The 17,461-nt window shown below is 46.3% G+C and overlaps 1 protein-coding gene across 1 annotated transcript; it reads right to left on the bottom strand.

Annotated features, from left to right (window-relative positions):
- Window positions 1-1,098: 1,098 nt before the first annotated feature.
- LOC141128140 (sepiapterin reductase-like) lies at window positions 1,099-13,894 on the bottom strand. Its single transcript, XM_073615246.1, has 3 exons — window positions 13,476-13,894; window positions 3,978-4,276; window positions 1,099-1,292 (listed from the first exon to the last, which is right to left on the bottom strand). The coding sequence occupies exons 1-3, from the start codon at window positions 13,892-13,894 to the stop codon at window positions 1,099-1,101; spliced, it is 912 nt and encodes a 303-aa protein (XP_073471347.1).
- Window positions 13,895-17,461: the final 3,567 nt, after the last annotated feature.

Genomic DNA, 17,461 nt, shown 5'->3' with positions numbered 1-17,461 from the left:
TGGTGGACACAGGCTGCATTGGTGGGCACAAGCAGGCTGCATTGGTGGGCACAAGCAGGCTGCATTGGTGAGCACGGATAAAGTTGTTGTTAATATTTATTTTTATAACTTGATTATGCATAAAACATTTAAGTGTCATTTATTGAGATAATTTATGAGGGCGTTTTTAGGGGCGGGATTAGGGGCGGGGCAGGGTCAGGGTTGGGTGGGGCTACTGGTGGCAAGTAACCCTTGAGGCCTGGCTAGTAGCTCAGGACTTGAAACTTTGAGCCCTGGCATAGGGGGCCCTTTTGTGAACAATTTGGTTCTGATTTCATGTATGGCTAGGTTTCATTACAATCAGGAGAAGGAGTGAGCAGAGAGCATACTTGGCATGGCTGAGGCATCATCCAGTGCTAAAGGCCAGCATTAGCCTATTTGTAAACTGGAACTAGTACCTCGAGAGTGGTAACTGTGACATCTCACATGCCTATTCTGGACCTATTACAACTTCTGTTTTCCCAGTGGCAAAATACTTGTTTAGCATTTCACATAGGGGTGTTTAAAAGGCCTTACCAACTTTACACACACAGATTCCGGTTCTCGCTTTGTTACCAGCGATCGCGAGTGCCCGGCGGTCATCGCGCCCGCCAGGCACTCGCATCAGCCCCGGGAACACGCTGCTTGCGTGCACGCCTCCTGCAGCGTCTTAAACAGCCGACGTACAGTTACGATGGCTCGTCCGGGGGAGCCATCCTGCCGCAGTATAACTGCGGCGGCTGGTCGGGAACTGGTTAAAGGGCCTTTCCTAAAGACTTTTCCTAGGGTAACACCACAGTGGATCTGCAAGCAAGATTATGCAGGAGGAAGGAAAGGAGTGTACATAGACTGTGTATATAGTTGGAGTGTCCCTGAAGAAGTTTGTTCCAGTCAAGTGGGCATCCCATAATCCTCCCATTCCCATCCAAATTTATTAACCCCTAAATAAAACACAAAAACAAAGTTGCTGGACTGTTTCCTGTCTAAAGTGTGCCTGTGGAAATTTGGTGTGCCTGGCTGTGCAGGGTGGGGGATCCCTATTCACCAGCGGTTCTTATGGGGGATGCGCTACACAAATGACTAACAGTAATCAAAAAAATCCACGTGCTGGCCAGATTTGAAGGTGTCTTTCTTAAGAATGTCTATCATTTTCTTTGCAGAGACGTGACAGTCAAGAAGTTCTCCGCTTTTCTTCATTTCAGTGAAATGATGGCGGACCTCAGAATCCGCTGTGTAACTTTGCACTTGGTCCTGCATGGCGTTATTCATGGGCCCTGTATGAGTGAATAGGAAGAACATTAAGTGGGGCAGAAACCTGAATTCTTTCTAAAGTGTGTAAAAAAAAAAAAAAAAAACATTCAGTATATCTCTTCATTACATACACATTTCCCCATGTCAGGTCTCTTTAAAAACAAAAAAATACCCAGGAACCCTCACAAAATATACACACATACGTTTTTTCTTAAGGTCTCCTGGCTAGTCCAAAGATGTCATTGTCCTTCCTTCCTCTTTTCCTTTGACACTGTTTTGTGGTCCTTCCTGCCACTAGCATTATGTGTATGAGCACTCTAGAGTACAGACGTAGTTATGTGATGACAAACCCACAAGAGTTGGGAACGTGACAGCCCAAGATCAAAGGTTGGCCATTAATCAACCCAGAAGCCATCTCGCTATTCATTTTTTTTAGCTGTGCTTTAGAGTGGTTTCCAAACTGTGGCTGGATATGGCCCTTTGCTTGCCTTTATCTGGCCCTTTGGGCACTATTCCTCCCACTGATAGCAATGATGGAGCACCATTCCCTCCAATGACACCAACAATGGGGTATTATTCCTGCCACTTATACCAAGAATAGGGCCCTATTCCTCCCACTGATACTAACAATGTGGCAGAGGGACGTGGCCAAGCAAGGCATACAGTAGGAAGTGCTTCTGTGTGCTATGCTGAGAATCCTGTAGGATCCTGCTTACAGCACCGCCATCCTGCCTCGTACTGATCCGGGAGACACACCGTGGGTAGCTGCCGTGCCTCCACAGTTCTTGGCTGCCTGTATTGCCAGCACCAAGATGTCTAAAAGAGGACAGGGCCTCCGTTATCCACCCGATACTCCCGGTCAAGATGACTCCCTCCCACCCCATTCGGCAGGAGGCTGCACAGAGACTCTTCTCCAAAGCTGTAAAGGACCCTCCACCACCCCTATCACTGGATCCTTGAGGGATTGAGTCGGATGGGGAATTGGAGGAAATGGATTTCATCCCCTTGCTGCTTGCTGAGCCTCCTGTCTCCTCAAATGTGAGTACACAGTACACACAGCTCCATGCTTCCAAAATGGGGGTAAGTGAACTGCAGGCCTGCACTGATCCTGAACCTACCCTTAGAGAGATACTGGCTGCTATCACTACCTGTAATGCATCCATTGCTGATCTTACTGGGGAGGTGAAGGGCATGAAGGTGGAAATCTCTCTGGTGAGACAGGACATGCAGAAATTGAGGGAGCGCACATCTGCTCTGGAGGGGCGTCTTAGTACATTGGAGGATGAATGACAACCTCTACAGAGAGATGATAAATATGTCCAATTTATGCTAATGTATCCAGGCTGGAGGATATGGAAAACCACCTCCGAAATAATGTGCAAGCGATTGGTATCCCTGAAAGAGCGGAAGGCAAGAACCCTGTGGCATTCATAGAAACATGGCTGTCTGATACTTTCGGCCGGGATGCTTTCTCACCTATGTCCGCAGTGGAAAGGGCTCACCGAGTCCCAACGCGCTCACCAGAGCAAGGTGCCCCACCGTGGCCTTTCCTCCCCCTTATACCCAAAGTGCTCGATGGTCAGGGGAGACTTTATACACATGATATGGTGCTGCCCAAAATTTGCCCGATATTGGGCAGAGATTGTGCAGGTTATTTCTCATCTAGCCCAAATACCTATACCTCTTGATCCTCTGGTGTGCTTGTTGGGAGCAACTGATGCTGAAATGTATCCAAAAGGTATTTATATTACGGTTTCCAGGTTATTATACCTAGCTAGAAAGCTTATCACCCGATTTTGGTTGGCGCCCACTGTTCCTTCTATGGAACAGTGGATCGCCTATGTTAATTCTCTTCTACTTAGAGAGCAGTTGGCTTTTCGCCATAGAAAAGCGGTAAACAAATTTAACCTTATTTGGCAAAGTTGGCTTGATAACCCAAGTCTTGCCCCACCACAATTAGTGATGGATTGGTTATTACAATTATAAGACCACTTAGAGTTATCCCGAGTTTGGGAATTTCTCTGTTGCACATCCGAGAGCAGACAGAGGAGACTTCTGACTAAACGTCCCACAATAAACTCGGGCTGTTTTGTCTTATTTTGTTTTGCTCTGTTTTTCTTTTTTACTGTTTTCGTGTTCTCAAAAAAAAGTTTTGGATATGTTTTACATATGATGTGATGCTTTGTACCTGGTCCTATATTCCATGTTCAGTGCAAGTGTCGATGGTTGACATCTATGTCTTCCAACGCTATAATGTACAAGCACTTTTTTTTCTTCCTTGTCAATAAAAAAAAGTTTTGATTATAAAAAAAAGGCACTATTTCTCCCTGTAAAACCAATGATGGGGTATTGCTTACTCCCACTGATGGCTGGGCATTTCTTACTCCTACCAGCCACAGTCTGGCCCCCCTAAAGCCTGAAGGACAGTAAACTGTTCCTTTGTTTAGAAAGTTTGGAGACCCCTGCTTTAGAGCTATGCATTCATAGGAAGATATACAGTACATACCATATGGTGCTTTTTTCCTGTATCTATAAGGGACCTTCACATTTATACTGTATGGCAATGCTTCAGCATTTACACTGAGGATAAAGGATTAGCCTTGAAGATGGAGGTGGCCCATGCCTCCCCTGTACTATCTCTGTTGATCTTTATTTTATTTTGCGGTAAATGTTTAGCACATTGAATTTTACAGAAAGTGAGTAGTTACCTGGTGCGTAGTTCAGTACGCAGACATCCGTCTCCTCCTCGGCCAGCACCTTGAACATCATATCCCGAGCCGCCTTTCCAGCGCAGTACAATGTCCAGGACTTGAACGGTTGCAGGGCAGCCAGGGATGAGATATTGACCACCAGCCACTGCAGCCCTGCACGTCCATGGAAAACCTTCAGCAGGGAGGAGGTCAGACACAGTGCCGATGACACGTTGAAGGAGAAATATCTGTCCACTTCTAGAGGGTCCGTGAAATTCACAAAAGATTTGGTGACATCACCCAGAGAGCCTGCACAGATAGAAGACACAAACCTGTGATCAAGAACATTTTTAAAGTTTGCTGAAAATGACAGCCAACTGTGTTCAGCACAAACTTCCATATCTGTACATTAAGGTGACCAGATTATCCAAATAAAATCCAGGGACACCCTACAGATCGTGGCCACTTTTATTGAGGGTGGGACAGGGATGGAGCAAGGGGTGGAGATAATAGCGGCATGCATAGTGCTCCACACCAAGTGTATTGGGTATGGCCAAATTCAGCTAACAGTAGGGGGGGGGGGGCTTAAAGGGTTAAGGTTTATCTGAGCCTACTTTGCTCTAGGTCAAGATTTCAGACCCAGGTGCGCACTGCAAGGCACCATCACAAGCAAGGGCAAGGTGGCAAATGGTCCACATTGCCTACTTCAATGAAGTCTGCACAAGCCAAGAGGGTAGGAACTGGGAAGACTATGTAATATCATCATGTGACATCATCAATAACTCCATGAGCAGACATATCCTTCCCCTGCTCTAGGCCAATCACAGAAATGTTGCTTAGATGGATTACCATGCAGCTGCCTGGGCTGGGGACACCATTATTAAAGGTGGTAATAAATCGGGGACATTTTCTTTTAACTGGGGACCAATTCAGACACATTATTTTCCTGAGGACAGCCCTCTAAAATTAAGGACTGTCCCCAGAAACGGAGGTCACCCTACTGCACAAAGATGTTTCAGTAGATTGATCTTCTGGGTTGTGTGTGACAGGTGGCTTCTAATGTACCTAGGGAGGAGGGAACAGGAAGCCCTAGAGGAAACAAGACCCAAAAAACTAGCAAACCCGCCAATTATCATGGAGAACAATTTGCAGAACTTTGTTGCATACTTTTATAGTATTCAGAAGAAAAAAAAGGGAGAAATTTTAGACTGTATAGCCCAGACACGGAGTATAGAAATCATATATAAAATCATAGAATTTTATTATGCATCAAAGTTAAAAGAAAGCTCATACAACGTGTATGCATCTTTGTAATTAAAAGCAATTATAAAGTGGTGCTTATGGTGCTTAGCTGTAAATGTTCATACGGCAATGATTGTTAATATGCTTTACAAGTTTCAATCCTGATTAGGAGGTCCTCACGTGTCAATGTGTTTTGCCAAACTTAGATTTATCAGAACATCAGGACTTCATCAGGACATCAGTAGACTGCATCTATTGCATATGACATACCTCAGCGCTCAAACACCAACATTCAACACAGCCCCACTGGGCGGACATTGGAGCATTCAAGGGAACCAAATTGGACATAGAAACATCCAAGGTAAGTCACTTAGTATTGATATCAAAGAAATTATACGGTTGGTGTATGAGCGCTGGGGTATGTCCTATGCAGTAGATGCACTAATACACTTTGTTAATATGTACATAGACATTGCTTAAATGCTGTTGTCTCTCTTCAGATGATTGCTGTAGTGTTTTCATGAGTCCTGATGAAGCTAATTTTGGAGAAACGCGTTGACACATGAGGACCTCTTAATCAGCATTGAAACTTGTAAAGCATATTAACATCCAGTGTTGTATGAACATATACAGCGAATCTCATAAGCACCACCTTATAATTGTTTTTAAATATAAAGATGCATACATGTGTTGTATGAGATTTTTTTTTTCACTTTGCTGTGTAATAAAATTGTATGATTTTTTGAATGATTTCTAAACTCGGTGTCTAACATTTCTCCCGTTTTTTTCTTCTGAATTTAGTATGGATGTTGGCCATGAGTATCACATTAATGCTTTCATTTATATTGCACTACACTTTGATTTGTAACTCATCCATAACTCATCCGTTTGCTGATTTTTAGAATTTTATTTTTGTTAAGGTTTTTAAGAAGGAAGTGAATACAGCAAGGAGCATAATATGTGATATGTACATAAAACCACCACAGTCAAGGTAATTGTAGTTTATCTTAACGGGGGTACCAAAATTGTATTGTAGGTGTGCCAATAATTCCCTTCTAATGTCAAGAAGGAAAACAAAATCACAAAAAAGCTGTGACCAACATTGCGTAAGATCATAAATCGCTTGTGAGAGCGGAACACGTGTCTTTTCTTGTAGTACCATCTGCCTGATTTGCCACGCTCAGGGTCCAGCTGAAGTAGATCTTATTCCTGAACTCCAAGAGTAATGTATGTTTCCCAAGTTTGTAATATCACCAACTGAGGCAACCAAGGATGAAGGGACATAAGATGAAAAGCATTAGACATGCATCCATTGACATTTTCTTGTGCTTTTATATCTTATGGTTTTAATATGTTATTATACCCTTTTGAAGTCTGAGAGTGAGAGATGATTCAGCTGGACTGTGACCATGCTGAGATGGGCGAGTTGTTCTACTGGAAGAGACATTGTCCCGTGTTCTATAACTAGAGAGGCAACTCTCACCAGCACCGTATAATTTTGGTCACTTCATTCTAGTGAGTATGCCTGGTAGCTACATCCCTGGTAAACTGTGATATCAAAACATGTAAATGTACTTTGATCGATTGTGGAGTGAAACTAAATCCCTAAGTCTGGGTTCACACTGCTGCGCGGAGTGGTTTACAGCAGGGGTCCAGTGCGTCCCTGTTCTCTGTTTCAGGGACGAATCAGGCCTGATTTTTTGGCTGGATTCGGACCTGAAATGAACCAGAAGATGCACAGGACTCTTCTGAAAACCGCTCTGCAGCTGTCCTGGAGCTGTGTGACCCGGCTCCATTGAGAACTGGTCACAGTCCCCTGACATGCGAATTGAATGCAGAGAAATCCACATCCAATTAGCACTAGTGTGAACCCAACCTAAAAGACTTCTGCCCTCCTAAAATACAATTCCTCCCTCTGTTCTGCCAAACAGACCTATTTTATCACTCTCATTAACACCCTCTAATCCAGTCCTCCTCAACTCTTTTCTTCAAATAACTCTCTACCTACTACCTCACTTTCTTCCTCCTCTAATACAGCTATTGCCCAGGGCAATACCAATTATTTCAAAAGCAAGATAGATGCAATTTGTTACGAGTTCTCCACTGTCCACACATCTCCCTCACTTAACATACCATGTCTACCAACACATTCAATATTTTCCTCTTTTAACCCTATTACTACAGAGGATGTTGCAAAACACTTCTCAGACGCCCACTAGCCATTTGTCCATTGGACCTCATTCCCTCACAAGTACTCCAGTGAACCTCTTGATCTATTTTACACTCTCTAACTCACAAATTATAAAACATGCACTGATCACGTTCATACTTAAAAAGCCCTCAATGGCCCCAACCAGTCTGAACAAATTACAGTAGGACCCATTTCCTTGCTCACATTCCTTTAAACAGGGTTGATCCTAGGGTCACCGGCGCCTGGGTGCAGAAATATTTCTGGCGCCCCCACATGGGCGTGGTCATCTTACCAACTCCTCCCCTTTACAAATGTTTTTATGGCAACTACCCAAACACAGAGATGCTCCCCTAAGAAGTCTTTGTTACCCTGGGATCCTCCCATGATCTTTTAACAATAAGAAAATACAGGAAGAGTGTACACTAATGAGACCTGGAGGGGGTCTCTCTGATGCACACAGAGAGGGCTTCTGTTAGAGAGTCTGTTAGAAAGAGCCCCCAGACATATTACAGGAGATGGTCAGAGACTGCAATCATGGTACAGGAGATGGTCAGAGACTGCAGACATAGTACAGGAGACGATCAGAGACTGCAGACATACTACAGGAGACAGTCAGAGACTGCAGAAATGCTACAGGAGACAGCCAGAGACTGAAGACATAGTACAGGAGATGGTCAGAGATTGCAGACATAATACAGGAGACGAGACGAGACATAGTACAGGAGATGGTCAGAGACTGCAGACATGGTACAGGAGATGATCAGAAACTGCAGACATAGTACACGAGATGATCAGAGACTGCAGACATAGTACAGGAGATGGTCAGAGACTGCAGACATAGTACAGGAGATGGTCAGAGACTGCAGACATTGTACAGGAGATGGTCAGAGACTGCAGACATAGTACAGGAGATGATCAGAGACTGCAGACATAGTACAGGAGATGGTCAGAGACTGCAGACATAGTACAGGAGATGGTCAGAGACTGCAGACATAGTACAGGAGATGGTCAGAGACTGCAGACATAGTACAGGAGATGGCCAGAGACTGTAGTTATGATACAAGAGACGGTCAGAGACTGCAATCATAGAACAGGAGATGATCAGAGACTGCAGACATAGTACAGGAGATGGTCAGAGACTGCAGACATAGTACAGGAGATGGTCAGAGACTGCAGACATACTACAGGAGACAGTCAGAGACTGCAGACATACTACAGAAGATGATCAGAGACTGAAGATATAATACAGGAGATGGTCAGAGACTGTATACATAGTACAGGAGATGGTCAGAGACTGTAGACATAGTACAGGAGATGGTCAGAGACTGCAGACATAGTACAGTAGATGGTCAGAGACTGCAGACATAGTACAGGAGATGGTCAGAGACTGTAGACATAGTACAGGAGATGGTCAGAGACTGTAGACATAGTACAGGAGATGGTCAGAGACTGCAGACATAGTACAGTAGATGGTCAGAGACTGCAGACATAGTACAGTAGATGGTCAGAGACTGCAGTTCCTATGGACGTTAGTAAATAATGGCTGATAGGCCCTCTCACCTGACCCAGCGATAGAGCAACGGTTCCTCTGATCAGGAGTTAGCTTATGCTGAATTGCCCATGGCAACTCCGCTGGGTAGCGCCCAGATCTGTATTCCTTCAAAGACTTCATTCCTTTCTCCACCAGGGATGGCGCTAGGCTGTGTGTCTTTCCCTCTGGTTGCGCAGGGCAGCGGGGTTCTCTCTCTGATGGTGTTCTCTCAGCACTGCCCTCTCCCTCTGGAGTCCTGGGTGTACTTCCCTGAAAGCTTTCCCAGGCTCCTGGCTCTCTCTCCCATTCAGCTGAGCATGCTGTGTGGGCTGCAGTTTCCGTGTTACAGTGGGGCTGCCAGTCCTCGGGACTATATGTCCCACAATCCTCTTCTCTGCTTCTTTTTCTATTCTATTTTTTCCCTGGCTGATATGAAGGCGGGGGAAGATACATAGTGGGCAGCTGCTCACTAGTACAGCAGCGCGTGCAAGAGGGAGAGGGAGGGGGGAAAGAAGAGCCCGCAGCTGCATTGGCATAACTAGGGTTGGGGTCACCCCCCTTCCACCAACTATAGTTGCCCCTCAGAACCGGCACTAAGTATAAACCCCTCCCTCCGTACAGACCTTCCTCAGTACAGACCCCCCTCCATTAGTACAGACCCCCAGGAAAACCCCCCCTCCATTAGTACAGACCCCCCAGGGCAGACTTCCCCCTCCATTAGTACAGACCCCCACAGGACAAACCACCCCTCCATTAGTACAGACCCCCCCAATAGTACAGACCCCCCAAAACAGACCCCCCCATTAGTACAGACCCCCCTCCATTAGTACAGACCCCCATTAGTACAGATCCCCCCTCTATTAGTACAGACCCCCCAGGCCGCCCCCGTCCATTAGTACAGACCCCCTCTCCATTAGTACAGACCCCCCAGGAAACCCCCCCTCCATTAGTACATACCCCCCAGGACAGACCCCCACAAGACAAACCACTCCTCCATTAGTACAGACCCCCCATTAGTACAGACCCCCCAGGACAGACCCCCCTCCATTAGGACAGACCCCCCATTAGTACAAACTCCCTCTTTATTAGTACAGACCCCACCAGAAAAACACTCCTCCATTAGTACAGACCCCCACAGGACAAACCACCCCTTCATTAGTACAGACCCCCCCCAGGACAGACCTCCCCCTCCGTTAGTACAGACCCCCACAGGACAAACCACCCCTCCATTAGTACAGACCCCCCCAATAGTACAGACCCCCCAAAACAGACCCCCCCATTAGTACAGACCCCCCTCCATTAGTACAGACCCTCCATTAGTACAGATCCCCCTCTATTAGTACAGACCCCCCCAGGCCGCCCCCCCTCCATTAGTACAGACCCCCTCTCCATTAGTACAGACCCCCCAGGAAACCCCCCTCCATTAGTACATACCCCCCAGGACAGACCCCCACAGGACAAACCACTCCTCCATTAGTACAGACCCCTCCATTAGTACAGACCCCCCAGGACAGACCCCCCCTCCATTAGGACAGACCCCCCATTAGTACAGACCCCCTTTTATTAGTACAGACCCCCCCAGGAAAACCCCCCCTCCATTAGTACAGACCCCCCCAGGACAGATCCCCCTCCATTAGGACAGACCCCCCCTTTGGTACAGACCCCCCGTCTATTAGTACAGACCCCCCTCTATTAGTACAAACCCCCCAGGCCAGCCACCTTCCATTAGTACAGACCCCCCATTAGTACAGACCCCCCAGGACAGACCCCCCCTCCATTAGGACAGACCCCCCATTAGTGCAGACCCCCCCTCTATTAGTACAGACCCCCCAGGCCGACCCCCATTAGTACAGACCCCCCCTCTATTAGTATAGACTCCCCAGGCCATTAGTACAGACCCCCCTCAGGACAGACCCCCCTCCATTAGTACAGACCCCCCAGGACAGACCCCCCCTCCATTAGTACAGACCCCCCTCCATTAGTACAGACCTCCCAGGACAGACCGTCACCCCCCCATCAGGGTACATAAAAACACCCGGGCGGCAGCTGGAGAGGAGAGGACAGTGTGCAGCTGCACCGCCCGGGTGGAGAGCAGAGCAGTTCACAGCAGGCAGGAGTGAGAGACACAGAGAGAAGGAGAACGTGTCAGGCACGGACCGCCCAGCCCCCCCCCCACGCGACGTCACTGCGCGGCTGGTCTCTCTCCACACAGAGACCAGCTGCTCTCCTACTCTGACAGGAGGAGGGAGGGGCTTGAGCAGGAAACACAGTGGCGCTTTTCTCCTTCTCACTTGATTCCTCATCAACACAGTCATTGTCATGGGGAATCCCTCCCTCAAAGCTATTGTGTTCTCCTAGTGGGGTTGGGGGGGGGGGTGAGCCACTCTAGATAGGAGAATACACAGTGTGATTATTGCTAACAGCTACAGTGGCTGGCAATAATCACATGAAAAATCTTATAGGTTGGTTGTACCCAAGTTAATCAATCAACTTGGGTACAATCAGCCTGCTCATACTTGGTTCGAATCTAGGCCGGTCACTGCTGAACCGACTGAGATTCAGACCGTCTTTGGCTAACTTTACAGTCTGGCATTCACCCACAACAATCCACAGAGTCTGCCCTACTAAAACTCACCAATGAGGCACCATTTTCTAAAAGCAATGGCCACTACTCCCTACTCAGACCTTTCTGGTGCCTTTGGTACAGTTGACCACCGACCCCATCTCAAAAGAAAACTTTGATCTTTCCTGGTTCAACTCTTGCCTATCTAAGAACTCCAGTGTGACCTTAATTTCTGCCTCCTCTTGTCCTTTTCCTCTTCACCTTCCGGGGCTTCCAAAAGCATCACTACGCCGATGATACCCAAATCTATCCTCTACTCCTCAACATAATTTACTAACATTTCAGTATGGCTGTCACACCCCTTCCTAAATCTAAATCATTCAAAAATTGAGCTCAAAATATTTCTCCCCCCCTCCAAGCCCTGTCCCCCGATTTTTTAATTTAGATCAAGAACTATCAGTTTTGTTTGTCCCTCGTGCCAAGGTGTAATCCTGGACTCTGACCTCTGGTACTACATCTAATCACTGTCCAAATCTTTCTCCCTTTGATAACACCCCATAAAAATGACTATAGCAACTTCCTCCTCATTGGCCAACCCCTACATAGACTATCCTCTCTTCATTCTATCATAAATACTGCTGCCAAACTCACCCACCTTACCATTTCCTCCACTGGTTTCTGCTCACCCCAAAAATAAATGTAAAAATACTAACAACTTACAAAGCCTTCCACAAATATTCACTCAAACTCCCAAAACCTCATCATCTCCTCCCAGGCTCCTTTGGACGATCCCTGAAAACTCATCTCTTCAGGGAAGCCTATGCCACCTTCACCTAACACCTGAACTTTTACTTTCTCAATCCACTCATCCCCACACAGTTATTGCCTTTTGTATCACTTGCCCTTCCCTTTTAGATTGTAAGCTCTCATGAGCAGGGCCTTCTAATCCTTCTTTTCTTAAATTGTATTGTAACTGAATGTTCCCTACAGGGAATTACCAAGGAATTATTGGACCTGCTGTAACAATTGTGCTACCTTGTACTTTTCGGCAATTTGGAAGCTGCCCGCCTGGGTCCGGACTTTTGAGGAGCATGGGTAAGACTCATACTTTTGCTACTATCTAAATGAGTAACCCTAAATTGTCATACCAAAAACCCATTAATACCTGTACATTACAGTTGGGCATTTTTTTGGACCCTGATATCATACAAAGTATGGGTTAGACAATATCAGATGCTATTGATATCTAATGTAGCCTTTGAGGACCTACAGGTTATATTGGATCACAGAAAGACCATTCAGTGTTTATGGTTGGACTGGATCTAATGTGACCAACACAAGTCGATACATCTTTAAACCATGGACAGCTACAGAGTAGCCATACAGTACAAGCTTTAAAAGAGTATATAAAGGCAGCGAAAGTTTAAGCATTTATTTTTGCCGTGTGTGCCCCTTTGGGACGATCAGTTGATACTCCCTGTTCCAAACTAAAGACATTTTTGATTTTGGATACACTTTTAGCCTTCCACAAAACAAGCAAACAACTTTCTCTGTTCCTGAAAAAAATGCAAAACTTCTGTAAACAGTGACAAATATGAACATCAGAATATGATATGATGGCAATATTTGTCCTTTAGGCTCGGTTCACATACATGAGAATTGGATGTGTTTTGAACCGCATCCAATACGCATGACATGTGAAACGGCAGCCTTCTCTGTTGAGCCGGCTCACATATCTGCTGACTGGCTGAGGCACATTTTTAAAAAGAGTCCTGTGCATTTTTCAGCTGGGAGTTCAAGTAAAAATTTCAAGTAAAGATTTCAAGTAAAAATTTGCACCTAAATTGCACCTGAACCGGTGAGCAAAACCGCACCAGACTCCTGCACTGAAACCGCGTCCGGATATATGTTAACCAAGCCATAAGTAGCAATGTGTTTTTAATAATAATTCAAATATTAATATTGGCAGCTCTATGAGAAATTGCGTCCTTGATAATGAGGATCCTCTGTGCCGTGCCCCATCCATTCAGCTCCTTTGCAGCTTGCACTGTCTTCTTCACCCCATCTGCTGAGCCCAGGTCTGCTGCCACCCACTTCACCCCAATTTCTGGATACTGGAGTGTCAGCTCCTCAGCCAACACATGCAGTGCCTGCTCTGTGCGGGCCACCAGCAGAAGGGAAGAGCCTGGTGCCACTCTGGGGCACAGTTGCCATGCCAGGCTCCTGCCAAACCCCCGGGAGGCCCCTGTGATAACACACAGCACAGTGCCCAGGCTGTAGCTGTTGTGCCCGTTTGTGGCATCCAATGTGAGGTCTCCAAACTGAAACTTTGTGTTCTCCCAACACTCCCTACCATTGTGTCCATTCATATTATGCACCGGGGCACCTACATGGCCATGCCTTGCCATCTCCCTGCTCTGCCTGATCTTTGTATACAATGCTCTGTCTATATACTTGTCCTTCCTTTGCTGCCCTGTCTGCTCATTGCATGTACCGGGCAATTTATATACTCATCCTCCTTCCTATCACAGTAATAGTCTGTTCATTGTTTGAACCGTGACATATCTTCTCCTCCCTGTCCTGCAGAGATGCACACTGATGCTACCTCTTTTTTTAGAAAGTACATTTCTGTGCAAAAGGTCACACATAAAACTGTATAATGCAAGCATACATAATATAGTAACTTTTGATTTGGAAAGGTTTTCAATTTTTATTAAAGTGGACCTTTAAGTAATTTTACAAGGGTGCAAGAATAACATCCCTTACAATATACAGCAAGAGTATCATTATTAAAAAAAAGCTGTACCACTTATCATTACAAAGCTGTCTTTGAGCTCCGGTGACCTTGTCTACGAGATGATGCCATCAGTCTGCTGCAGACAGGAGGAAGCATTTTCTCAGTCAGCACTGTAACTTCAGCAGGGTTGCCAACTTTCAGTGCATTTACGAACAGTTTGTAAAATCTGTAATTTTGGTATCTGTCCATGAATGTCTGTTACATTCAGGTTAAAGGGGGCTTCTAAATTCTGATAAGCACCCTGCCCGCAGACCCCCACAACCACCGGCCAGGGTTGTAGGGAAGAGGCCCTTGTCCCCATGAACACAGGGACAAGATGCTTTGGGGGGCAGAGCCATGCTGAGGGCATATGACCTAGTATGGTTCAGGGGGGTGCTCGCTCATTCCCCCCCCCCATTCCCGACCTGCCGGACTGCATGCTCGGATAAGGGTCTGGTATGGATTTTGAGGGGTCCCCACGGCATTTTTTTTAGAGTTTTCATGTGAGGGTTCTCCTCAAAATCCATACCAGGCCCTTCTTGGGGGGAGACCCCACGCCATTTTTTTCTCTGATTTTTTAATGTCGCTAATTCTTTTTGTTATATTCAGCTGTCAGCGGGAAACCCAGATGACAGCTGATGACTCATTGGTTATTAACAATCAGTACACATTCCTTAAAGTGTTACTAAACCCAGGACCCTGCATTCACTATATCTGGTCTGCCACAATGCACAGAACTGGGAAATGCAATTATTTTAGCAAATTTGAACCGCTAAATACAATTTTAGTCTCATCTGACCACCTTAAACACACCTGTAATGCCGCGTACACACGAGCGGACTTTACGGCAGACTTTGCCCGGCGGACTGGATTTCGTCAGACAATTCGATCGTGTGTGGGCTCCAGCGGACTTTGTTTTCTGAAAAGTTGGACGGACTTTGACTTGAAACATGTTTTAAATCAATCCGTCGAAATCGAGTCCGGTCGAAAAGTCCGCTCGTCTGTATGCTAGTTCGACGGACAAAAAGCCACGCTAGGGCAGCTATAGGCTACTGGCTATGAACTTACTTGTTTTAGTCCAGTCGTACGTCATCACGTACGAATTCGACGGACTTTGGTGGATTGTGTGTAGGCAAGTCCGTTCATTCAGAAAGTCTGTCGTAAAGTCTGTCGAAAAGTCCGCTGGGCAAAGTCTGCCGTAAAGTCCGACCGTGTGTACGTGGCATAAGATTCTGAGGCTACGTGGAAAAAGGTGTTATAGTCAGATGAGACTAAAATTGAACTATTTGGGCTCAACACCAAACGATATGTCTGGCGGAAATCCAATACAGCTCATCATCCAAATAACAACATTCTTACAGTAAAGCACGGAGGGGGTAAAATTTTGTTATGGGGGTGTTTCTCTGCAGCAGGGACTGGAGCACTTGTCAGGATAGAAGGAAAAACAGATGGGCCAAATACCATCAAATTCTTGGGGAAAATCTGCTGCCCTCGGCCAGAAAGTTGTCAATGAGAAGAAGGTTTACTTTCCAACACGACAATGACCCAAAGCACACAGCAAAAATGAGCACACAGTGGTTGAAGGAGAAAAAGGTGATTGTCCTTGCATGGCTTAGTCAGAGCCCAGACTTAAACCTCATTGAAAATCTGTGAAATGACTTGAAGACTGCAGTCCACAAACGGTCACCAACAAATTTAACTGAACTTGAGCAGTTCTGCAAACAAGAGTGGGCAAATATTGCAAAGTCTAGATGTGCAAAGTTAGTAGAGACAAATCCCAACAGACAGGCTGTAATTAAAGCAAAATGGGGCCCAACAAAATACTGACATAAGGAGGTGATCCTTTTTCCAACTCAGTGATTATGTTTTTGTTTTATTTTTTCTGACATGCTGGTGTTATATTTTTCACTTGGATGTTATACGTTGCACTAGTAAATACAACTGGATAAAAAGAGAACTGTGTCTGTCTTCATTTCATGCTGCAAATTTATTTTAACCACTTGACGACCGCCTCACGCCAATTTACGTCGGCAAGGTGGCACGGACAGGCAAAATCACGTACATATACGTGATTTGCCTTCCGCGGGTGGGGGGTCCGATCGGACCCCCCCCCCCGGTGCCCGAGGCGGTCGTCTTTTCTCCCACGGCGATCGGAGATGAGGGGGAGGCCATCCATTCGTGGCCCCCCCCTCGCGATCGCCGCCGGCCAATGAGAACATTCCTTTGCTGCTGTATGCTAAACAGCAGCAAAGGAAATGATGTCATCTCTCCTCGGCTCGGTAATTTCCGTTCTGGCCCGAGGAGAGAAGACTGGTATGTGAGTGCACAACACACACACACAGTAGAACATGCCAGGCACACAAAACACCCCGATCCCCCCCCTGATCGCCCCCCGATCCCCCCCCAATCACCCCCCCCCCCCCCCCCCCCGTCACAAACTGACACCAGCAGTTTTTTTTTTTTTCTGATTACTGCATTGGTGTCAGTTTGTGACAGTTACAGTGTTGGGACAGTTAGTATTACCCCCCTGTAGGTCTAGGGTACCCCCCTAACCCCCCCTAATAAAGTTTTAACCCCTTGATCACCCCCTGTCACCAGTGTCACTAAGCGATCATTTTTCTGATCGCTGTATTAGTGTCGCTGGTGACGCTAGTTAGTGAGGTAAATATTTAGGTTCGCCGTCAGCGTTTTATAGCGACAGGGACCCCCATATACTATCTAATAAATGTTTTAACCCCTTGATTGCCCCCTAGTTAACCCTTTCACCACTGATCACCGTATAACTGTTACGGGTGACGCTGGTTAGTTTGTTTATTTTTTATAGTGTCAGGGCACCCGCCGTTTATTACCGAATAAAGGTTTAGCCCCCTGATCGCCCGGCGGTGATATGCGTCGCCCCAGGCAGCGTCAGATTAGCGCCAGTACCGCTAACACCCACGCACACAGCATACGCCTCCCTTAGTGGTATAGTATCTGATCGGATCAATATCTGATCAGATCTATACTAGCGTCCCCAGCAGTTTAGGGTTCCCAAAAACACAGTGTTAGCGGGATCAGCCCAGATACCTGCTAGCACCTGCGTTTTGCCCCTCCGCCCGGCCCAGCCCAAGTGCAGTATCGATCGATCACTGTCACTTACAAAACACTAAACGCATAACTGCAGCGTTCGCAGAGTCAGGCCTGATCCCTGTGATCGCTA

This window comes from Aquarana catesbeiana, linkage group LG01 (assembly GCF_042186555.1).
Source record: "Aquarana catesbeiana isolate 2022-GZ linkage group LG01, ASM4218655v1, whole genome shotgun sequence".
Classification (NCBI taxonomy): Eukaryota; Metazoa; Chordata; class Amphibia; order Anura; family Ranidae; genus Aquarana; species Aquarana catesbeiana.
This window is presented reverse-complemented; position numbering and strand designations above follow the sequence as displayed.